A 25,972-nucleotide genomic window follows, 5' to 3' on the forward strand; every position below is an offset into this window, starting at 1 on the left:
TCTTAAGGTCTCTGTTCAAATGTGAGATTCTGTGCTATAAAAAGTAGAGCCTCATCTGCCACCTCAGTGCATCTTAACTGGTCCCATTTGTAGCACGGGCAGCACTTCCTACCATCTGGCGTGTTATATATTTACTTGCCTATTTCTCTCCTAGACTGGAAACTCTACAAGGACAGAGGCTGGGTGTTTACCGCAACCTCTCCAGCTGCCGAACACATGCTTAGCACACTCACAGTTGGTATATGTCAAATGAAAGAACGATACGTTAGCATTAGTGAGGATGAAGCTAGGTGATTGCACCTGTGTGCCAGGCACTGTTCTAACCACTTTACGCGCATTCGCTCATGTCATCCCCACAATGGCCCATGACAGAGGTACTGCGATTCTCCTCATGTTATGGGTGAGGAAACTGAGACACAAGAGGTTAGGTATTTGGCCAAGACCATACAAAAACAAATAAATTTACAAATTAGACAGGGTTTGGGGGTCCTTAACTTACTCCTTTTCATTTACAGGTGGGAAAACCATGTCTAGGCAAGTTGTTAATGGGAAGACTGGGGGCTGGGGCCTCCTCTCTGGGTGTACTGCCCAGGCGCCTGCCAGCTGCAGGACTGCCAAATGCCCAGTTCTCGCCAGTGATAACATGCTACCCTGTCTTTACACGGCCAGAATCCCACAGATCTTAGCAGAGCAACTGGCACACAGTAAGCACTCAACCATAATTTTTGGAAAAAGAAAAAAAGGAATGAGAGATGACAGAATTTGGGGGAAGCTAAGAAAGTCTCTTCTCAGATTATGAGCAGGTATGGCAATGCAACCAACCCACTGGCAAAGAGCATGAGGATTCTATCTGAGATCACCTCAAACAGTCCTTGTTCGAGGCAGCCAATGCTGTATGTGAACCCTCAGCTTTGGGGTACCTTCCCCAGGTGCAGTAGATAGGTTAGGCAGAGATTCCAGGGAGCAACCTTAAGAGCAACCTGTCCTAAGAGCCAAGTGGCATGAAGTTTTATACACGCAAATATCCCACTATCCATCCACCTTTCCCACTCTAAGTCCATCTCTAGAACAAAGACTGATGCACATTTTAGCCTAATTCACTGGACCCAAAATGTGTGTGTGTGTGTGTGTGTGTGTGTGAGTGGGTGTGGCAGAGGGTGGTGAATGGGATCACCAGATGTGCTGGTGACTACGCGGGGAGACTGGCAATGAAGCAGGGGCTCCATGCAGTGTGACCAATTCATCCCAGTCCTTATGGGATGGTGTCATACCCTCGCCTTGCCTGACCACATATGTATGCCCATCAACAAAACACTCTCCTCTGTTCTACAAAATCTCCGTCTCAATTTCTCATCAGAATGACACTGAGAAGTGCTTATACTGGATGGTATAAGTGAATGTCATAACAGTTGAACTCAGAGACCCAGCCCCTTTGCACTCTTCTTAGCAGTCAGCCTCCAGGGACACCCAAACACCATCGCTGCGGTCGTGCACTGAGGCCTCACGCTGCAGCAGCACCTTCTACGGGGGAGCTGCCACTGCTGGGTGTGGCTGTCAGTCCCAGAGGCTCCTAGAGAAGAGCTGGTGACTACCAACTCCTAGCGGGACACCAGCTGAGACAGAGTGGTGGGTGAGTTTGTTGGCCCGGTCACCCCCATGGAGAGTTTGGGGATCCTCACTCTGAGCTGGTGCATTTCCCTTCGATTAGGGATGTGGAGAGGAAGCCTTACTGGTGACAGGATAAGTCTTCCTCCCCACTCTGAGATCTCAGCCAGTACAAGAACCAGAGCCTCACACCTCCTCCGAGACCCTGATTTCAAGCGCAGGCAGAAAAAGCAGAGTTGCAATTACGCATGTGCTCATCTTGCTCTCACAAGTTTGTGTTTAAATAGCTCACAACTTTTTAATTGTGGTATTTGGTTGATTTTGTGGTAGGCTGTAGACTCATGTACTGTTGGCTACATCAAATCTTTAAAGCCAAAATGTGTTCTTCAAATTTCCTCAATTTTTTAAATTTAACTACTAGGTAGTAATACTTTTAAAAGACTGTTAAAATGTATAATCGTCATTTATTATGTACACTGTGGTAAAGGCTTTAAGAAAATTATCTTTCTTTTGCCCTCATTTTACAGTTGGGAAACTGAGGCCCAGACGGGGTAAGTAATGTGTCTGAGGTCACCAGTGGGTGAAGTTGGGATTGGAATTTGAGTCAGTCTTTCTGCAGCCTGTGCCTTTACTCATGTACTGCTTTCATTATTAGTTATTATTGTGTTACTATGCTTTCATTTTAAGAGCAGCCTAGATCTAGGAACACTTAGGTACTTTTTGTAACAGAGGAAGCCGCCTGAGGCACCTCACTTACAGCTAAGTGGAGTGGACTCTTGGTAGCACCGGAGTCTGAGTCTTCAAAACCATTGTTGGTTCTTTCTAAAAGCTGTGAAGACAAAAAAAAAACATTTGTACGTGAGTAAAATTTGCAGAAGGAATCCTCCTTTAAGGATACTAATGTTGACATCAATGCAAAAGAGGCTTTGGAAATGTCAAAAATAACGCAACTTAGCAATATACGAACTCTGGTGCAGCATATCCGAAACAAATAAGAAATCGAACACGGCATATCTAAAACAGGCACTCTAACTGAATCTTTCAACTTCTAGATCATCTCAGCACTTGCTAATAAAAAAAGGCTTTCATACTTGAAAGATGCTCAGCCTCACCAATCCAGGAAAATAATTCATGTTTAATCCACTTTTCACCCAGCAGATTGTAATAATGAAAAATTATAATACCTAGTGTTTATTCCATCATCAAACACACATTTACTGGAGGTAGTGTTGGAAGAGACATATAAATCTCCTGTTCTCATGGAGCTTACATTCTAGGGAGGGAAATCAGAGACAAACAAATGAATACAGAAATAAGAAAATATCTGCTGATGACATATGCTATAATGAAAATAAAATAGGGTGATGTGATAGGGGATGACTGGGAAGTTACTTAACAGCTGATGATTAGGGAAGTCCCCTTCAAGGAAGTGACAATTAAAGTAAGACCTAAATAATAAGAAGAATTACACCAAGTAAAAGTGTGTCAGGAGAGTATTCTGGAGGAGAAAGTTGTGGAGAAGGGAGTACAAATGCATCAAGGGGGGATGAACATGGCGAGCTGAAGGAACAGAAAGGATAGTGTGACCAGGGTATGATGCTGGTGAAGGTATCAGGAAAAAGACATTCTCATGGACTCTTGGTGGGAACAAATTATTAAAACCTTTCTGGGCAATTTGTACATACCTCTGACCCTAGGAATTAATTCCCAATAAATAATGAGACAAGTGCACAATGATGCATGTATAAAGAAAATTCTTCAATGAATATTTGATGAATGATTACCCATGTGCCTAGACACTGAAGATTCAATAATAAATAATATATTAAAATATCAATTTTCTTGGGGGCGATAGGGTAGGCAATAAAAGAAAGAAGTATGTAGTATAAAACAGGGGAGGAAGGTTCAGAGGGCCAGAGGGGAGATCAGTTTGGAACTTAAATAGGTGATCAGGGAAGATCTTACTGGCTGAGAAAATTCTGGAGGGTGATGAGAGAGCCTTGTGGACATCTGGGGAAGGAGCATTCCAGGCAGAGGGGCCAGCAACTGCCAAGTCCCTCTGGAACAGGTGTGCTTAAGAACATCCAGGATGCTGGAGCAGAGTGAGCAAGGACGAGAATGACAGGAAAGGAAAGAGAGATGGTGGCAGTGGGGGTGGGAGTGTCATCAAGAGCCTTCTGGGTTGTTGTAAGAATTTTGACTTTTCATCCTGAGATGGAATGTCACTGGTGTGTTTTGAGCAGAGGGATGACATGTTCTAACTTTTAGACTCTAGGGAGGGCACAGAGAGAAACTGGGGCAATAGTCTAAGAGAGAAATAACAGTGGCTTAAAGCCATGGAGAGCAGTAGGGATGGAGAGAAGTAGTTGGATTGTAGATATTTTTGGAGGTAGAATCAACAGGATTTCTTGATGGATTGGTTGAACATGAACGTAAGAGAAAGAGAGAAGTCAAGGATGACTCCCAGGATTTTGTCCTATGCAAATGGAAGGATGGCAGTTCCATGAACTGAGATGGAAAAGAACAAAGGTGGAATATACATAGTGGGAAAGAGTGAAAGTTTGGTTTTGGAAATGGTAAGTTTGGGATGTTTTTAAAGCATCCAAAAATGCATGCTAACCAAGCAGCTGTTGGGCACATGGGTGTGGAGTTCAGGTATTTAAAGCCATAAGACTGGATGAGATGAGCAAGAGAGTAAAGTAAACAGAGATGAGAGATAAGGAGAGAGTTGGAAAGATGAGGGGGAGTCAGCAGGGAGATAGATTGAGCAGATGAACTAGAAGGAACACCAGGAAGTGTGAGGTCTGGAAACCAAGTAAAGAAAAAGTTTCAGTGAGATAATGAGTAACCATGTCGGAAGTCCTGATAGGTCAAGTAAAATGAGCCCTGAGAATTGACCACTGGGCTTGGCAACACAAGGCTATTAGTGACTCTGTGAACAGCAGTTTATCAAAACACTGTTTACATGAAAAAAAAAAAAAGAAAAAGAGACAGCAACAAAGATGGGTTAAATAAATTAGAAGTGGGACAGGGACTTCTGGGGAAAATGGTGGAGTAGGAAATTCCGAGGCTCACCTCATCCCAATACAACTAGTTAACACCCACATCAGTGTGAATAACGCAGGAAATGATCCAAAGATTGGCAGAACAGACTCTCCACAGCTATGAGTTGAGAAGAGGCCACAACAAATTGTGTAGGAAGGGCAGAAATGGGGTTGGGAGCTAAACGGACCTGCGGGACTGTTTGAGGGAGGGAGGAACAATAGGGGTACAGAGAAGGGAGAGAAACAGAAAATTACACCAAGCACCCGGGCACGGGAACCCGCACAGGGAAGATGAATCCCCATAACATTTGGCTTTGAAAACCAGAGGGGCCTAATTTCTTGAGTTCTTACAATCAGTGGGGCTTACCACCTGGAACTTTAAAAATCAGTGAGCTCAGCTCTGGGAGAGCCCGGAGGGTAAGAGGAAACGGAGTCCTGCCTTTAAAGAGACAGCACAACAAAGAGCCCAGCAGAGATGCAGCACAGAATCAGCAGTTTGAAAAATGCCTGGGATACAAGGGAAGATTTATTTACTAATCTCAGAGCATGTGCTGGAGGGGCAGGGATTTTTAGAAGACCATTCCAAGAAAAAAAGAGTTGGCAGGTGTCATTTCCCTCCCTTGTCCCCTAGCCTAGACACATTGACCAACTCTGTGCCAACATTTTCCACCTAACTTGCCCCTGCCCTAGTGCTCTCCTCCAGACCTGCCCCCTTCAATATGTCCTTACCTGGAGCCCACCCAAAGAGGTGCCACAAGCCTGGCAGTGCACAAGCAGCCCTGACAGGAGCCACTACTACATCAAAGTGACTCCTTCCTGGGGAGAGGGGAGGATCACTACACATACCAGTCTGACTGCGGCTCCAGCATGGGCTGGGAGCAGACATCAGGTCTGACTGCAGGTCCTGCTCACCAACAAAAGCTTCTCAGGAGACAACACAGGGAAAGTGCCCTGCAGTTGGTGCGACTGTATCTCTGGCAAATGCTCGGTCTGACTCAACTCAAACCCAAGGCAGCCCCAGCTGGCCCACTAACAACACAGGGACCAAACCCTGCCCACACAGGCAAAGAGAGATGACTGGACTGAAGGCAAAAGCAGCCCAACCACAACAGTGGGGTGCACACAACACACATAGGAGATACCCCAAAGCGCCAGGTTCTGGTAAACAGGGGACTTTGCACTGCAGGGCACTACTGGACCTCTTCTTCATAAGGCCACTATTTTCAAGAGCAGGAGATGTAGTGGACTTTCCTAACACATAGAAACACAGACAGGGAGTTAGACAAAAATGAGGAGACAGAGGAATATGTCTCAAATGAAAGAACAGGACAAAATCACAGCAAGGGAGCTAAAACAAATGGAGATAAGTAATCTACTTGATAGAAAATTTGAAGTAATGGTCATAAAGATACTTACTAGACTTGAGAAAAGAGTGGAGAACCTCAGTGAGACCCTCAACAAAGAGAAAACATAAAAAAGAACCAGAGATGAACTCAATAAATGAAATTAAACATTTCCTAGATGAAATAAATAGTAGACTACAGGAAGCAGAAGAATGGTCAGTAACCTGGAGGACAGAGTAATGGAAAGCAATCAAACTGAACAATCAAAGAGAGAAAAAGTAATAATAAAAAAGGAAAAAAGACTTAGGGAGTTCAGTGACACCATCAAGCATGATAGCACTCACATTATAGGGATCCCAGAAGAAGAGATAGGAAAGGAGGCAGAAAATTTATTTGAAGATATAATATCTGAAAACTTTCTGAATCTGGGGAAGGAAACAGAAATCCAGATCCAGGAGTCACAAAGATCCCCCAACAAAAATCTACCCAAGGAGGTCCACAGCAAGATACATAGTAATTAAAATGGTGAAAAGAAGTGATAAAGAGAATTTTAAAAGCAATAAGAGAAAAAAAAGCAGTTACATAAAAGGGAAGCCCCATTAGGCTATATCAGTGGAGTTTTCAGTAGACACTTTGCAGGCCAGAAAGGAGTGGCATGATATATTCAAAGTGCTGAAAGAAAAAAACCCAGCAACCAAAAACACTCTATCCAGCAAGGCTATCATTCAGAATAGAAGGAGAGATAAAAAGTTTCCCAGACAAAAGTTAAAGGAATTAATCACCACTAAACTAGCCCTACAAGAATATTAAAGGGGACTTTTTTCTTTTCTTTTCTTTTTTTTTTAAGAGAGAAAGCAAGAGAGCGCACACACGTGTGTGTACAAGCAGCATGGAGGGGCAAAGGGAGAGGGAGAGAGAATCCCAAGCAGGCTCCACACTCAGCACTGAGCCTGACTCGGGGCTCAATCCCACCACCCTGAGGTCACAACCTGAGCCTAAATCAAGAGTCAGATGCTTAACTGACTGAGCCACCCAGGCACCCCTAAAGGGACTTTTTGAATGGAAAGGAAAGACCATAAGTAGAAGACAAGTAGGAAGCAAAAAGCAGTAAAATTAGCTATATTATAAAAACGAGCCAAGGGATTCACAAAATAAAAGGATGGATACCATATATCTAAAACATGGGGGTGGGTAGAGGAGTAAAGAATGGGTTCAAACTTAAGCAATCATCAACTTAATATACACTGATACTGGTAACCACAAATTAAAAACTAGCAATAGATATGCAAAAAATAAAGAGAAAGGAATCCAAGTATATCACTACAGAAATCCAGCTAACCATGAAAGAAAAAAGCAAGAGAAGAAAGGAACAGAGAAGAACTACAAAAACAACCATAAAACAAGTAACAAAACAGCAATAAGTACATACTTATCAATAACTACTCTGAGGGGCACCTGGGTGGATCAGTCTGTTAAGTGTCTGCCTTTGGTTCAGGTCATGATCCCAGAGTCTTGGGATCCAGCCCCACATTAGGCTTCCTGCTCAGTGAGGAATCTGCTTCTCCCTCTCCCCCTGCTCATGCTCTCTCTCTCTCTCAAATAAATAAAATCTTTTAAAAAAATAACTACTTTGAATGTAAATGGACTAAATGTTCCAATCAAAAGACGTGCGATGATGGAATGGATAAAAAAGCAAGATCCATCTAAATGCTGCCTACAAGACTCATTTCAGACTTAAAGACACATGCAGATTGAAAGTAAAGGTATAGAAAGGCATTTATCATGCAAATGTAAGTGAAAAGAAAGCCAAGGTAGCAATACTTATATCAGACAAAATAGACTTTAAAACAGACTGTAACAAGAGACAAAGAAAGAAACTATATAATCATAAAGGGAATAATCCAACAGGAATATGTAACAACTATAAATATTTTATGCACCCAACATGGGAACGCCCATATATATAAAGCAGCTAATAACAAACATAAAGGAAGTAATTGACAATAATACAATAATAGTAGGGGACATTACCACCCCACTCACATTAGTGGATGGATCATCTGACAGAAAATCATCAAGGAAACAGTGGCTCTGAGTGACACATTGGAGTAGACGGATCTAATAGATATATTCAGAACATTCCAACCTAAGACAGCAGAATACACATTCTTTTCAAGTGCATATGGAATATTCTCCAGAATAGATCACATATTAGGCCACAAACCAAGTCTCAACAAATTCAAAAACACTAAAGTCATACCATGTATCTTTTCTGACCACAACACTATGAAACTAGAAATCAAGCACAAGAAAAAATTCTGGAAAGAACACGAATACATGGATTTTAAATAACATGCTACTAAACAATGAATGGGTCAGCCAAGAAATCAAAGAGGAAATAAAAAAATACATGGCAGTAAATAAAAATGAAAATATAATTGTCCAAAATCTTTGGGATGCAGCAAAAACTGTCCTAAGAGGGAATTTTATAGCAATACAGGCCTACCCCAAGAAGCAAGAAAATTTTTTTCTCAAATAAACAACCTAATGTTACACCTAAAGGAGCTAGAAAAAGAAGAATAAACCAAACCCCAAATCACTAGAAAGAAGGAAGTAATAAAGATTAGAGCAGAAACAAATGAAATAGAAACTGAAAAAAAAAATAATAAAACAGATCAATGAAACAATGAAACAAGGAGCTGGTTCTTTGAAAAGATAAACTTTCAGCCAGACTCATCAAAAAAAAGAAAGCAAGAAAGAAAAAGGAGAAAGAAAAAACAGAGAAGACTCAAGTAAATAAGCAAAATCAGAAATGAAAAAGAAATGACAACTGATACTACAGATACAAAGAATTATAAGAGAATATTATGAAAAATTATATGCCAACAAACTAGACAACCTAGAAGAAATGGATAAATTCCTAGAAACATATAACCTCCCAAAACTGAGTCAGGAAGAAATAGAAAATTTGAACAGACCAGTTAACAGCAATGAAAATGAAGCAGTAATCAAAAAACTCCCAACAAACACAAGTCCAGGACCAGATGGCTTCACAGGCAAATTTACTAAACATCTATTTAAAGAAGAATTAATATGTATTCTTCTCAAACTATTATTAAAAAAATAGAAGAGGAAGGAAGGCTTCCAAATTCACTCTATGGGGCCAACATTATCCTGATAACAAAACCAGATAAAAACACTCCAAAAAAAGGAGAACTACAGGCCAATATCTCTGATGAACATAGATGGCAAAAATCCTCAACAACATTGCAAACCGAATCCAGTAATACATTAAAAAAAATCATTCACCACAATCAAGTGGGATTTACTCCTGCGATGCAAGTGTGGTTCAATATTTGGAAATCAATCAATGGGATACATCACATCAATAAGAGAAAGGATAAACCAATATAATCATTTCAATAAATGCAAAAAAAAAAACATTTGACAAAGTACAACATCCATTCATGATAAAAACCCTCAACAAAGCATGTTTAGAGGGAACATACTTCAACATAATAAAGGCCACACATGAAAAACCCACAGCTAACATCATATTCAATGGTGAAAAAACAGAGATTTTCTCCTAAGCTCAGGAACAAGACAAGGATGTCCACTCTCACCACTTTTATTCAGCATAGTACTAGAAATCCTAGCCACAGCAATCAGACAAGAAAAAGAAATAAAAGGCATCCAAACCTGTAAGGAAGAAATAAAACTTTCACTCTCTGCAGATGACATGATACTATATCTGGAAAACCCTAAAGATTCTACCAAAAAAATGCTAGAATTGATAAATGAATTCAGTAAGGTTGCAGGATAAAAAATCAATATACAGAAATCCATTGCATTTCTATACACTAATAATAAAGTAACAGAGAAATTAAGAGAACAATCCCATTTACAATTGCACCAAAAAGGTTAGGAATAAACATAACCAAGGAGGTAAAGACCTGTACTATGAAAACTACAAAACACTGATGAAAGAAACTGAAGGTGACACAAACAAATGGAAAGATATTCCATGCTCATGGATTGAAGAACAAATATTTTAAAATGTCCATACCACCCAAAGCAATCTGTACATTTAATGTAATCCCTATCAAAACACCAACAGCATTTTTCACAGAACTAGAACAAATAATCCCCAAATTTGTATGGAACCACAAAAGACCCCGAATAGCCAAAGCGATCTTGAAAAAGAAGAATAAAACTGGAGGAATCACAATCCCAGATTTCAAGATATACTACAAAGCTGTAGTAATCCAAACTGTATGGTGCTGGCACAAGAACAGATACATAGAACAATGGAACAGAATAGAGAACCAAGAAACAAACCCATGATTATATGGTCAATTAATTTTCAACAAAGGAGGCAAGAATATGCAATGGGAAAAAGACAGTCTCTTCAAAAAATGGTGTTGGGAAAACTGACAGCGACATGCAAAAGAATGAAACTGGACTACTTTCTTACACCATACACAAAAATAAACTCAAAATGGATTAAGGATCTAAATGTGAGACCTGAAACCATAAAAATCTTAGAAGACAGAATAGTCAGTAATTGCTTTAACATTGGCTATAGCAACATTTTTCTAGATATGTCTCCTGAGGCAAGAGAAACAAAAACAAGAATAAACTATTGGGACAACATCAAAATAAACAGCTTCTGCACAGCAAAGGAAACAATCAATAAAATAAAAAGACAACCTACTGAATGGGAGAAAATATTTGCAAATAACATATCTGATGAAGGGTTAGTATCCAAAATATGTAAAGAACTTACACAACTCAACACCAAAAAAACACAAACAATCCAATTAAAAATTAGGCAGAAGACATGAACAGACATTTCTCCAAAGAAGACATCCAGATGGCCAACACATAAAACGATGCTCAATATTACTCATCATAAGTGAAGTGCAAATCAAAACCACAATGAGATATCACTTTACACCTGTCAGAATGGCTAAAATCAAAAACACAAGAAAAAACAAGTGTTTATGAGGATGTGGAGAAAAATGAACCCTTGTGTATTGTTGGTGGGAATGCAAACTGGTGTAGCCACTGTGGAAGATAATATGGAGTTTGCTCAAAAAATTAAAAACAGAGCTATGATATGATCCAGTAATTCCACTCCTGGTACTTATCCAGAGAATAAGAAAAAACTAATTTGAAAGGTATGTGCACCCCTATGTTCAATGAAGCATTATTTACAATAGTCAAGACATGGAAGCAGCCTAAGTGTCCATCAATAGATGAATAGATAGGGGCGCCTGGGTGGCTGAGTCGTTACGCGTCTGCCTTCGGCTCAGGTCATGATCCCAGGGTCGTGGGATCGGGCCCTGCATCGGGCTCCTTGCTCCGCGGGAAGCCTGCTTCCCCCTCTCCCACTCCCCCTGCTTGTGTTCCCTCTCTCGCTGTGTCTCTCTCTGTCAAATAAATAAAATCTTTAGGAAAAAAAAAATAGATGAATAGATAAAGAAGATGTGGTGTATGTATAATGAAATATTATTCAGCCACAAAAAAGAATGCAATCTTGGCATTTGCTACAACATGGATGGATCTAGAGACTATAATGCTAAGTGAAATAAGTTAGTCAGAGAAAGACAAATACCCTATGATTTTACTCATATGTGGAATTTAAGAAACAAAACAAATGAACAAAGAAAAAAACAGACAAACCCAAAAATGGACTCTTAAATACAGAAAACAAACCGATGGTTACCAGAGGGGATGTAGGTGGGGGTATAGGTGAAATAGGTGAAGGGGATTATGAGTACACTTATCTTGATGAGCACTGAGTAATGTATAGAATTGCTGAGTCACTATATTGTACACCTGAAATTAATATAACATTGTATGTCGACTCCACTGGAAATAATTTTTTACAAGTTTAAATAAATAAAATCTAAGTAAATAAGAGTGGTGTAATCACCCATTGGGATAAATTATCCTTATTTATGTTGCTTTAAGTTCTTCTTTGTATAGTGATGTATCCAAAAGGAACAAAAACCCAACACCCAAAGCAGTGATGTGTGGTGAATATGGTGGTACTCAACATCCACTCCAGCGGGCTGTGGAAGCTAGACAGTTATAAACTATGTTTCCTAGCCTTCCTTGAACTAGGGTTCCAGATGTAATTTAAGTTCTGCCAATTAGATGCACTGACCTGAAATGCTGAGGACAGACATGAGCTGAGGACATCTCTGTGATTTCCGATGATGGGCACAGTTGTGAAGACTTTGTCTTTCAGCTTCCTGGGTACAGGCTCCTAGCTTAGTGAGGATGGAGTCGCCAGACACAGGGATACTGGGCATCCACTTTTTGGCAGTATGGATCAAGCAGGAGCTGTGGGGCTCTAGGGCCAACAGTAGTGGCACTGACAAGCGTATCCCCCCACAGCCAGGATGATGTGTCCGTGGAGCAGCCGTTCTGGTGGATACTTTCTGATTCCCTGTCACCCTGATCATGGGGAAGGGGCAGCCGCCCCAGCTAGTCCAAGCTCACAGTTCAGGCTTATTTCTGGATGATCATCCAGGCATCTCCTCTTCTATTTATTTTTTTAAATTATTTTTTTAATTTAAATTCAATTAAATAACATATAATGTATTATTGGTTTCAGAGGTACAGGTCTGTGATTCATCAGTCTTATATAATACCCAGTGCTCATTACATCAAGTGCCCTCCTTAATGTCCATCACCCAGTTACCCCATCCCTCCACCCCACTCCCCTCCAGCAACCCTCAGTTTGTTTCCTCTGGTTAAGAGTCTCTATGGTTTATCTCCCTCTCTGGTTTCATCTTGTTTTATTTTTCCCTCTCTTCCCCTATGATCCTCTATTTTGTTTCTTAAATTCCATGTATCAGTGAGATCATATGATCATTTTCTTTCTCTGGTTGACTTATTTCAGTTAGCATAATAGCCCCTAGTTCCATCCACATCCTCACAAATGGCAAGATTTCATTTTTTGATGGCTGTGCAATATTCCATTGTATATATATACCACATCTTCTTTATCCATTCATCTGTCGATGGACATCTGGGCTCTTTCTACAGTTTGGCTATTGTGGACATTGCTGCTATAAACATCGGGGTACAGGTGCCCCTTTGGATCACGACATTTGTATCTTTGGGTAAATCCCATTTTTTTTAAATTTATTTGAGAGAGAGAGAATGAGACAGAGAGCACGAGAGGGAAGAGGGCAGAGGGAGAAGCAGACCCCCTGCTGAGCAGGGAGCCCGATGTGGGACTCGATCCTGGGACTCCAGGATCATGACCTGAGCCGAAGGCAGTCGCTTAACCAACTGAGCCACCCAGGCGCCCGTAAATCCCATTTTTAAAAATCAAATCTTTTTCTGCTTAAAATAGCTAGCATTGTTTCTGTTTCCTTCAAATGAAACCTGATTGATTCAAAGAGTAATGGAGTTTATCATAGCAGTTTTCTTAATGGGGGAGGCAAGGGGAAATTATACCACTCAATGCACCAGAAAGCAAAACTTCCTAAAATCCACTTTATCCATTTTTCTCCTGGAAAGTCCCAAACTTGTTAAGTGGAAAAACACATTTTAAAGCCATATGTGTGGAATAGTAGCATTTCCATTTTTAAAAAAAAAATCTGTATTAATGTGATGATAGATGGCAGAAAAAAAGCCTAGAAATACCTACCCTAAAATGTTTAGTACAATAACCTAAGAGCGGGATTATGGATGAATTTTATTTTCTTCTCTTTCCTGGTTTTTTGTTTTTTGCAGTAACTATGTATTGTTTCTGGATTCAGAAAAACACTAAAGCTATTTCTACTTGGGGAAAAAAGCTACTAATCTTCCTTTTCACTCAACAGAATGATGTCCACGGACCCCCCAGATAGGTCCAGAGCTCCTTTCTAGACAATGCATTTGGAACAAAATGTTCGGATTCTCTGGTAGATCAAATAGCAGTGTAAAATTTATCATCTAAGAGCACATGCTCTTAAGTTTGCAAAGAGTACAATGTAAATAATTATATCAGAAGTATAAGACATTTTATGTTTGTTTTTATTAGTATGAGAATAGAATTTGGAACTTAAACAATCTAGGATAAGTTAGACTAATGAGACTAAATTTAATTTTAACTTCAAAGCAAACAACTTTAAAACCAATCTACCGTGCATAGTTGCAATACAAGTAGCCCTAACTGCTTGAAAAGGCTAGAAAGCAGCTGTTCTTTGCTTTGTTTTGCAATATTATCACCTGCAAGACTTCCTGGAATTGACAGTGTGTACTGACACCAAATCCTGTCCTAGAATGAACTTTTAATCAAAGGAACATAGGATCATTTCCACCATTATCACAAACATGATGAACAGAGACAAGAAGACAAAATACTGTTTATAGCCACAAATTAGGTATGTTTCCAGAAGATTATGGAATAAGATTTTTCCACACACATACTTTGATCATTCTAACAGCATGTGATATTTTACTTTTATCATCTACCAAATATTCGCTGAGAGTTATCTCTATGCAGGACCCCGGGTTAGGCACCAGGATTCAACTGTGCAGTGAACAGATGTTGCTGTTGAATCGAGTGATTGTGGAGGCTAATGGGGAACCCAGAGAAGTTACCGGGTAATGAAAACAATGGGAGCTAGGATGCAGGATGCTATGGGAGCACGAAGAGGTAACTGACATAACCTTGGGGATCAGAGAAGACTCTTCTGTCAAGGAAGGTCTAGCCTGACACCTGGATGGTAGGAGTCAGCCAGGCACAGAGAGAGAGGGATTTCCAGGCAGAAGGAAGAGCATGTGAGAGCCGCAAGTACAAAAAATTTGAAAAACTTTCAGTTTAATAAGACTATAACAGTATGTAGGGGTGAGGAAAGGATGAGTAGCAGAACAGGAGGCTGGAAACATAAGCAGAAATAGATTCGGTATAGAGTGATTATATCATTACTGTCCAGTCCAGGACGTTTTTGAGAGTGATGATTGTGGCAGGACAATAGCTGTAAACCAGGACATCAAATCAGGATAATTATTCAGAGTCACTGAAGTGCTCTAAGCAGAGAAGAGGCACGATCATGATAAGATTCTTGGGTAGCATAAAAATCTCTCTGGCCACAGTGTGGAAAATGAACTGCTTGTGGTGTTGGGGTGGGGATTACAACCCCAGAAACGGGCAGATCAGTTAGGATATTCCAACTCTGGAATTTCTGAATTGTGAATTATTAAGCTGGTGAGACCTGATGGTGGCCCGAACTGCAGAAAAGGCAGTGGAAATGGAAGGAAGTAGGTGCATTCAAGAGTTTCATTCACTCCTTTATTCATTCATTCCATAATTATTTTTTCAGCACTGTGCTAGGCACTGAAATTTTCAGTTTCAAAATGGTCCCTACCCACATGAAACTCATAGTTTAGAAGGTATAGTGGACACCATCCATTGACTGAACAGTGGAGGAAGGGGGAAAGGTGGAGTCAAGGGTGACCCCCAGTTTTCTAGCTTTGGTAACAGGGTGAATGGTGATGCTTTCTCTAAGAAACAAAGAGAATAAGCAAGATCTGGGGAGAGAAAGGTGTGTTGTTGGGTTTTGGTTTGAAGAGCTGCTGGGACATTCCAGGGGAGATGTCTGGTGGACAGATGGATATAATGTTCGAAGCTTGGAAGAGAGAGCTGGGCTAGAGTAATAGATCTTGGAATCGCCAGCAGTGGCTGATACATGAAGCCCCCGCCTATGGATGAGACTGCCCAGGGAGAACATGTAATGAGAGAAGGGAAAAGAACCTAGGACATAAGCCTCAGGAACCTCAAGGTTTGAAAGAGGCAGAGAGTCTGCAACAGGGGCTGAGGAATGGACAGAGATAGAAAAAAAACAAGGAAAGTGAGATGATGATGATGATGATGGTGGTGGTGAGAAATGATGACGGTGATGGTGGTGGTGGTGGCGGCAATGGTTACCAGGGTATGAAGGTTGAGGTGGTGATAAATGATAATGAAGATTCTCATGGGTAACAGCCGAAAGTTATAAAGCATTTACTATGAACCAAGCATCCTACTACGGGCCTTACATGCATCACCTCTATCTATCCTCAAGTAATCCATTATGACCTTCTCAAGTTCACACAGCCTGTGAAGGACAGACCACAGAACTGAACCCAGGTCTAACTCAAAACCCATGTTATTTACCCCACAAAACAATGCCTTCCTATCAACTGATAAGCTGAAACTCTCCCCTGATGTTTCACAAAGAAAAAAAAAAACCCAGCAGGGATGAGTATAGGAGAAAGGAGAGGTGGTTTTGTGGTTTCTTTTCTTCAGGTATGTAAGTCTTCTGAGGCCTCTAACTTGAACAATTTCCTTTATCTTTGTGATTTTCCTCTTCGTCTCCTAAGGAGTGGCGAGTACTCATCTCAGGTACACAGCAGACATCGACTGGAATCTAGCTCCACTAAGGGCTCCTCCCGCTTTAGTGATTCTTCTTTGTTAAGAAGACAGTGTGAAAAGGTGGGGAGAAAAGCAATATGCAAGTCATTCAAAACTGGCACTTCTCTTTAGACTTAACTTTTTTTACTTATTTAGAATTTGGTACTGAACATATCAAGTCCAAGGAATGAGCCAGAAACACAGACTGCCCAGACCCCCTATGGTGGGTAAATGTCTCAGGGGAGGAACATGGCAACCAGAGAGAGACAGAGAGTTCATACCATGACTCATTCTACAAACTCATAAGTCAGCCCGTGGTCTGCAATATTCCTGGAAGACAACACTGTTCCACAGAGATCAACCTACCTTGTCAAACTCAAATGGAATAGCTCTTTTGAAACACAGTTATAGCTAAGAATGCATGCCAAAGAAGCAGCATCATAAGAAGCCATGAGTTCTGCACATGAAGTTTGTAGTTATAAATCAAAGCATACAATCTTATATGTGTAAGATAAAAGCAGACTAGTTATAACTTCCTCTCCTTTAAAACTATTTCCAATTAATATATCCTCATGCTTATCATCAACATTTACACAATCTATGCATCCACACGCTAGTTTTCACATTGAATTACCTGCATAAATTCAACATAACACATCTAATATGTTGCCATAGGCTTCTATTGGAAAAATAAAAATTTTGCATTTATTCCAAGGATCAACTTGGTCCTCTGCCTAAACAATCTATTAAAATGGTTGCTTTAATAAAGCCTTTATCTGGACTACTTAATTTTATCCCTTGTCATGTCCAAAATCCCAGAAATACTTCTTTTCTTAATTGGTCAGTCATTTATAAAGCCTGTATAAAGAGTCTAGCACTGCTTGATCTCACTTCTTACCCCAGTCTCCTATCACCTTGCATTTGTCAAGACTCTCCTGGGTAAACAAAACAGAAGGTTTGGGATTAAAGCTACTTCTAACCCCCACTGACAAAGATAGGTGCTTAAGAACTAGGAAGAGAACAAGCAAATTTTTCAACCATCTTATTTGTGAAATAAAAACTCTCTTTTTCAACTGGGACGTAGCTGGGATCCTCTACAATTTCGTTGGGCCCAAGAAATTATTGTATTTGAGATTATAGCAATTTATAGGACATTTTCTGAATCTGGACGGTGTTTGCACAGGATTGGAAGGCTCATATAAAGAGCAGCTCCACGTCTTGGATTTAAAAGCCACAAAGGTAATAGAAGGCCAAGTTTAAGCCTCTTTCTCTATGAAGTGAATCTGTGATAACAAAATCAAGAATAAATATGAACTTAATGGTAAGCCAACTGGCCGCTGGGTTAACAAAACAGTAATCTTATCATTCAAAATTGTGAGGGCACACATAAATATTACACTGGAGCTGGAAACCCAAGCTTTATAAAGAGATTATCACTGCCTATTTGAAAATATGGCAGGAAAAACTTCAGGGAATTCCCAGAGGCCTCAAGCTGATCTAAACCAGTTTTTAAGTGTGCTTTTCAAGAAAGCAGAAAGCAAATATGGCTCAGACTGTAAGAATGGAAATGTGCGGCCAGTGGGTCTGTGAGCTAACCCTCTCTCTTGTTGGTTCTGGTTAGATTCTGACTACACAACTAGTTTCCACAAGGTAGGAGGGGATAGGAGGAGCTAGAAAACCAATCAGAAAATATCTGCAGGGACCATGTAAAGGAGGTGCTCTGAGGAAAGGTTTAAAAATGGATTTATTTCTCTTTCAGCAGTGAGGACTGAGAGGACATTATGAGTTTTCAAGTCTGTGAAGGGTTGGAAGCAGGCCAAGGCCCCTGGAACGTTGGCACCTCTGTCAGAAATTCTATTTCACATTCCACTTGTCTGTGCTTGAGAATGAAACGCTATTTGGGCAACCTTAGGGCCATTCCTGACCTGGCTCTGGCTCCGTCCAGAATGGGGGCTGGGTCTGCAGAAGTTCCAGACCACCCAGCCTGTGTCAATACTCTCTATTTAGAGGATCCCAGGGGCCCAGGAGAGGGCTCAGGGATCGCACAGATCTTTCAGTCTCAGAATAAATATGATGTTCCAGGCCACACTGGACCCCCGTGAACCCCAGGCCTTTGGGCCTAGCCCAAAATAAACTAGCTTCCCCATGATGGCATATCAGTAACAGCAGTGACTATCTGTTTCTCATGATTCTGCTCACACCCCTTCACAAGCTATTAGAAAAAGCTCTGTTGCTTGAAATTGTTACTAACAACAATTATCGGAAACTCAGGGGTTTCTAGAAATGTACGAATCTAACCTAATTTCTGCCTCCCCCCTCAATTCCATAAGTAAGGAACCATTAACTTTCTACACTTGTGTAAGTCAAGGTCTATGCAACCTTAGAAGGCGATAACACGAATTAAGGAGGGTGCTACTGGAAGCCTAGCTAGACTGTTTCCATTTTTAATTTGGAGCTGATTTTGATTACTCTGCTTATCTCCTCCCTCCAGTGTGTGTGTATTCAGTTCCTGGTGATTTCCTTGCCAATTAAAAGGCAGAAGAGCCCGTAGTATGTGTAAGGAAGGCTAATGAAACCTGCTGTGAAGATAAAGTCAAATGCAAGATGTAAAATGCATGGAGTTCAAAACCATCTTGCAAAAGCCGTAAAAATGTTCACATACGTTGACCTGTAAATCTACTTCAGAGACTTTATCCTGAGAAAGTTTTAAGCCAAAGCCATTCAATAGTTAAACAGCATAAGCAACCTAAATAGTAGAAGAAGGTCAAAGTTATGGCTTATCCAATAATTGAGTATTATTTAGATTAAAAAATGTTTACTGAGTTCTTAATAGTGTTGGGAAAGGATTATGTCATAATATTTCATAGAAAAAATCAATGTACAAATTGTATATTTAATATTACCTCATATATGTAAAAAATGAAATATGTGAGTGAGGAGACTAAAATGAAATACAACTGATCCTTGAACAACATGGGTTTGAACCACATGAGTCCACTTAGGAGTGGATCTTTTACAATACTTGTAAATATGTTTTGTCTTCCTTATGATTTTCTTAATAACATTTTCTTTTCTCTTACTTTATTATAAGAATACAGTATATAATACATATAACACACAAAATATGTGTTGATTGATGTTATCAGTAAGGCTTCTGATCAACAGAGGTAGTCAAGTTTTGGGGGAGTCAAAAGTTATAATCAGATTTTCACAAAACAAATGAGCAAAGGGAAAATGAGAGAGAGAGCGGCAAATCAAGAAACAGAACAAACTGAGGGTTACCAGAAGGGAGGTTGGTGGGGGGATGGGTGAAATAGGTGATGGGGATGAAGGAGTGCACTGTCTTGATGAGCATTGCGTGAGGTATGGAAGTGTTGAATCACTGTATTACACCTGAAACTAGTGTAACACTGTATGTTAAGTAACTGGAATTAAAATAAAAACTTAAAAAAAAATTTATACTCAGATTTTCAACTGTGCAGAGGGTCAGTATCCCTAACCCTCCCATAGTTTAAGACTCAACTGTGTATCAACAGATTAATAATGATTGTTTTGGGGTGGTGGGACTTTGGGTGTTTGATTTCTTGTGTCTACTTTTTACATATTCTAATCTTTCTATAACAAACATATGTTACTCAAATAAAGAACAGAATAAATTTTTATTTAAAAATAAGATGGTTGAGATAGATTATTTCCAAGGTCTCTTTAGCTATACTCTGGATGGTATCCAGTCGAAATTTAAGGAGTCGATGTTTTCATGACCATGACTAGTATATCTTCTTCTCTTTTTTTTTTTTTTAAAGATTTTTATTTATTCATTTGAGACAGAGAGCCAGCAAGAGGAGGGGCAGAGGGAGAAGCAGGCTCCTTGCTGAACAGGGGGCCCAAAGCAGGGCTTGATCCCAGGACTCTGAGATTAGGACCCAAGCCAAAGGCTGACACTTAACGGACTGAGCCACCCAGGCACCCCTAGTATATCTTCTTATTAAAGAAATAGTACCATTCTGGCCAGTATCAGTGTTAGTTGAATGCATTCCTTTGTGGTCATTAAATTGCAAATTCCTTAGGGGCAGGGACCATCAATACCATGTGGTAGGCATTCAACAAATGTTTGTTGGAATTTAATTTAAATCTGATAAAAGAACAAGAGAGAATTTTTGGAATTAGGCACAGGGTGATAACACATTTCCTTGCCTGTTTGAACACTGCAGAACTATCAGAAACATTACTGGTATCTTATATTTTGCCTCTATAAAATAAGTTAACCGACATATTCATTGCTACATTTATAAAACCAACAAACCAATCAGCAAAACAAAGAAACAAACTTGACCTTTCACAGAATATGGTCTTGTAAATGAAAAATGCTCCAGGATAAGTATATCTTTCTATACTACAATGCCAGTTTACTGTTACCAGGTGGTGGTATAACTCATTATGAGGTGATCTTCTGTTCTTCTGTCATAAGGAACTAAAGGAAACTAGTATCAAATGAAATTTGGTAAGATTGATGGACCAATACTATGAAGAAGAAGATACACTAGTAAGGGAATTCCAAATGCATTTTCTGGCTGTAAATATCTAAATCAGTCTAGAAAAAGCCAAATAATATGTTTTTGAAATAACAAAACAGTATGATTCTTTTAATCTTGCCATTGGCATTCCAGATGAGGAAGAATATTAAGATTAACTCAAGAAAAAAAAAAAGGTGCTATCGTTAGGGATAAGGGATCCTGGTTACTGAAAACACAAGGACTGCTCCAAGGCTAGAAGAAGCCAAAACTGATTATGGAGGAGCCAGAGGTTTTAACTTTGCAGGAGTTGCAAAGAATCACTGCAGAAGCCATCCCAAAGGTTAAAAAAAAAAAAATCCTCAAAGCGCTCCCGCATTATTTTGGAGGTTCCATGGCAGCTTTGGTCTTAAATTGTTTAACTAATTCTCAGAACTCTTAAATTCAATTTTTTCCCAAGCAGAATAAAATTATAGAATTACTACATCTGGGTTATTAAATAGAATCAGAAGGCATAATTCACCTTAATACGGAAATTATTCTCTTTGGTGCCACAGTTCCCTCTAACTGAATTTGGTTTCATTCTTTGTGTGGGTCTGAGCCAAAAGAGGGAAGCAATGTTTATGTCTTGGAGACAGAAGAGGGAGAGAGCTGAAAGGGGTCCCTATCAAAACCTCTGAGGGAACACAATGAGCTGCAGCCACCAGCCAATTTCAGAAGCACCGACCTCAGACACAAAGTATATGCTTTGGTTGCTGCTGCCTTGGGGGCACCCTTAACAGATCTACTAGGATATGGGGCAGCGCCTGGGTGGCTCAGTTGGTTAAGCATCCGACTTTTTTTTTTTTTTAAGATTTTATTTATTTATTTGAGAGAGAGAATGAGATAGAGAGAGAGAGCATGAAGCGGGGAGGGTCAGAAGGAGAAGCAGACTCCCTGCTGAGCAGGGAGCCCGATGCGGGGCTCGATCCCGGACTCCAGGATCATGACCTGAGCCGAAGGCAGTCGCTTAACCAACTGAGCGACCCAGGCGCCCCAAGCATCTGACTCTTGATTTCAGCTCGGGTCATGATCCCAGGGTCCTGGGATGGAGCCCCAAATTGGGCTCCCTGGGCAGGAGCCTGCTTTTCCCTCTGCCTCTACCCCTCCCCCTGCCCTGCTAGTGCTCTCTCTCAAATAAATAAATAAAATCTTTTAAAAAGTATATACATATATAAAAAAAAGTATCTCTCTCTCTCTCTCTCTCTACTAGGATGTGATTTTGAGTTCTCTAAGTCCTCTTGGATCTGCCAATAGTTGTTGCAAGGAAATTTTTGTACAACAAAAAACTTTGGCTATTCCTTGGTATTCATGGTAAAGGAATTAACCTGGACCATACCTACTTGCCTCCTGAGTTTTGTAGAGTAATTTGAAAGTTAAGTTCACTCTTCTATATCAGCAGTGAGTTCAACACATTGGTGTATTTCATCAGTGGAAGAATCACCTGATTCTCTTTCTCTCTTTGGATCCCTGCATCACATGTGGGGTGTATGTGTCTGTGTGTCTGTGTGTGCAGGGGAGAGCAGAAGATCTGTGTTAATCAACCACAGGTGTTAACATATGTGGGTAACATGAGCCTAGGAAAAAGAGTAAGAGGAGTAAATATCTAGAGGGACTTGACATATTCCCTATTGCTAAGGAAAATGATCCAAAACTTATAAACAAGGCAAAGAGAAGTACTCCTTTTAAAATAATACTAACGCACTGTTTTAACAAGCCCATGCAAGGATTAACTTTTTAGTATAATGTTAATTAAGAGCCCAGTCTTTATGAAGTCACATGTGTTAATATATAGATTTGTTTCCAGCAGAAATATACATTATCTCTGTGTGGTAGAAAAGATAACTCCAAAGGTTATAGCCTATTGCTCTTTAGAACATTAACCAGTTTTGTATCTAACCTAGCAATCTTATTCTAATATTATTTCATTAAACTGCCTATAAATGCTCTGTTCCTCAAATGACCCTTGAATAAGCTTTAGCATCTTACCAGTTCCATCATTACTTAATGAGATTTAAAAAATCTTTACTACACATTCCTCCTTCCTTTTTATGAGAGTCTTAAGTTTATTGAGTAGACTTTGACACTGCCCATCAGCTCCAATCTTTTCTTTTTTTTAAAGATTTTTATTCATTTATTTGAGAGAGCGAGAGAGCGCGCGCGCGAGAGAGAGAGAGAGAGAGAGAGAGAGAGAGAGTATGAGCAGGGTGAAGGGCAGAGGGAGAAGCAGATACCCCGCTGAGCAGGGAGCCCGATGCAGGGCTCGATCCTGGGATCCTGGGATCATGACCAAAACCAAAGGCAGACGCCTAACCGACTGAGCCACCCAGGCTCCCCCATCAGCTCCAATCTTAATGCAAGACCTCAAATGTCTTAATATCCTTTGGAAATGCCTGTAACAGTCTCCTCCCCTCAATGTTATTCCACAATTCAGGAGAACACCAAAGAGAATGTGGGAAGGTGCCTTCCTATCTTCCCAAAGGAACTTGTAGGCAGACAGAGCTGCATTGTCCCAAGGTCAGAAAATCAATTCTACTGCATTTCCAATAAACTCTTCAGGCTCTGAGACTGAGGAATCATGTGCTCCTCTCCCCTCTTCAAGTGTCTACTGTATTCAGAGGATCATGGTAATGGCCAAGCCCTTTTCACATGGGCTGAAGGCCTTATGGCCTGCACTCGCTCATTTTTCTGCCAGGAACCAGCAGGAGTTGCCAGATACCAACACAGCCCTTCTTCTTGCTCCTGTTCTAAAAGAGGAGGTCTGCCTTAGTGGGCCAAGTTCACTCAGCACCCTTCAGGGGGAACTCACAGTGCACCATCTCTTCTCTTCCTGGCCTCCTTCCCTGCTTAGAATCCTCAGCAGAACTCAGCAGTTCCTCAGCATGGAACCTCACCGGGTCATACGCCTATGGGACTTAAAATCTCAGATCACCTACAGCCTCAGAGGCAGACTCCCCCTCTCCTCCTCCACCTCACCTCTCTTCAGAAATAAATCTCACTGCAGAAGATATGAAATACAAAAGAAAGCACAGAGCATTTACTAATGAAAGCAAGAGCACACTAATTTCATTTTCATTTAATTTCATTTCATTTAAATAAGATAATTCGAAGAATTGTTTCTCTCAAAGCTCACAGTTTCATTTCATAAAATCACCTTTGCATTTATGCAAAATGACTGCTATGCCCTATTATTTTAATGGTACAGAAATTAAGAAAATATGGTTGTAGATTTATATAAGATAAAAAATACATAATAATCGTAACAGAGTTCTATTATCTTTAGTATAAGGAAACTATGATGCTCCAAAGCCTGATTTTTTATGTGTCAATTTAGAAAATGATTTCTTCTATGGGTCTTTCCACTATGGACCCACTTTAGCCACACACTCTATCTACCCTTGAAAATTAACTCTTCTTAACTGAAGGGGCTGCTGGGACCCAGCTTGCAGGCTGCCATTTTGGCAAATGCAGCCCTCCTAGATTCTCTTTCTGTGAGATGTTAGGCCATCCACCCAACTGAGTCTGACTCCTGTTATCTTGTCCTTTGGCTATCATTGAACACAAAATATTGACCCCTTCCTCCCAGGGCAGCCAGCATTCTTGGGAGAGAAGGAAGGACGCTGTCTATAGGACTTAATTGATTCCTATTCCTTCCCACTTCATCCTCCCATCCCAAGGCTTCTCCCTCCATTACCAAAACCAAAATCAAAACCAAAACCCCTTTCCAGCCTCCAGGACACACACGTAAATAACTACCAGTCTGCTGGGGAACGTGTGCACCTTGCTTCCTACCCACCACCACAATACAAAATATAATCCACTGTCACAAACCAGAGAGCCCAGGGATAACTCATGAATTTTAATGAGTTTTGAATTCAGGCCCTAAACTATTTTAGCTCCCCTAAGTTTCACAAACCCAGCAATTCTAAAAGTCATGTTCAGCTGATGGCAAGAATGAAGCATCTTCAGCAAACGGTGTCCATCATTTAAAACATACTACAATGTGTGGGCGCCTGGGTGGCTCAGTTGGTTGAGCGACTGCCTTCGGCTCAGGTCATGATCCTGGAGTCCCGGGACCGAGTCCCGCATCGGGCTCCCTGCTCGGCAGGGAGCCTGCTTCTCCCTCTGGCCCTCCCCCCTCTCATGTGCTCTCTGTCTCTCTCATTCTCTCTGTCTCAAATAAATAAATAAAAATCTTTAAAAAAAATAAAAAAAAATAAAAAAAAAAAAAACATACTACAATGTGTGAATTCAGGCCACCAAATAGGATGCAAATGGGGCCATTTCACTCATGGTATTCAGAGACTCTTTTACCAATTTGGGAGCATCTATGCTTCCTTTCCCATCTGTTGTCTTTTCTTTTTAGCTGTTAATTAGCTCTCTGAACAGAAGGTGCGAAAGGCGGGGTATTTAATGTGGCAAAGAATATCACAAAGGTTCCCACAATTTTCAGGGTGACCAGTCGCACTGCTTGCTGATACCTTCAATAAAGAGTGTAAGAAGACAGATGAAATTATTGACTAAAATTAGGTTTTTGCATTACCATGCATTTACCATGCATTCCTACTAATGAAAGAAAACCTTAAAACGTTGTGTTACTTAATGCCACTCAGAAGAGCAATTTAAAAGAAATCTATACTCTTGTGAAGTTATTTCCTTGTTGCTCCCAATTATGGATCAGAATGACTTTGCTCTTGTTTTAACAAGGCTTTATGCAAAAAGAATCACATTTAAAAAGTACTTTGTATGCACTCTCTAAAAACTATGGGAAAATCTAATTTGGAGGCAGCCCTGTTTGAATATTGTAGTAACTTTGTATGGTAACAGATGGTAACTAGATTATCATGGTGATCATTTTGTAATGTATATAAATGTCAAATCACGATGTTGTATGCTTGAAACTAATACAATATTGTACATTACTTTTAATTTTAAAAACTTAAAAATAAGATAAAATGCTGAACTTCAAACACGTCAGTGTGCAGCTGACAGGTACCTGAAAAAAAATCAGAGTTCCATTAAAAAAATGGC

At 40.2% G+C, this 25,972-nt stretch overlaps 1 protein-coding gene across 1 annotated transcript in view; it reads right to left on the minus strand.

Annotated features, from left to right (window-relative positions):
• Positions 1-25,972, minus strand: part of ANKRD44 (ankyrin repeat domain 44) — a 313,592-nt gene that overhangs the window by 33,449 nt on the left and 254,171 nt on the right. Inside the window, exon 17 of the mRNA XM_044913694.1 lies at positions 2,363-2,434. Coding sequence (XP_044769629.1) covers positions 2,363-2,434 — 72 coding nt within the window. The remainder of the gene's footprint in view (positions 1-2,362; positions 2,435-25,972) is intronic.

The sequence above is a fragment of the Neomonachus schauinslandi genome, chromosome 3, assembly GCF_002201575.2.
Source record: "Neomonachus schauinslandi chromosome 3, ASM220157v2, whole genome shotgun sequence".
NCBI lineage: Eukaryota > Metazoa > Chordata > Mammalia > Carnivora > Phocidae > Neomonachus > Neomonachus schauinslandi.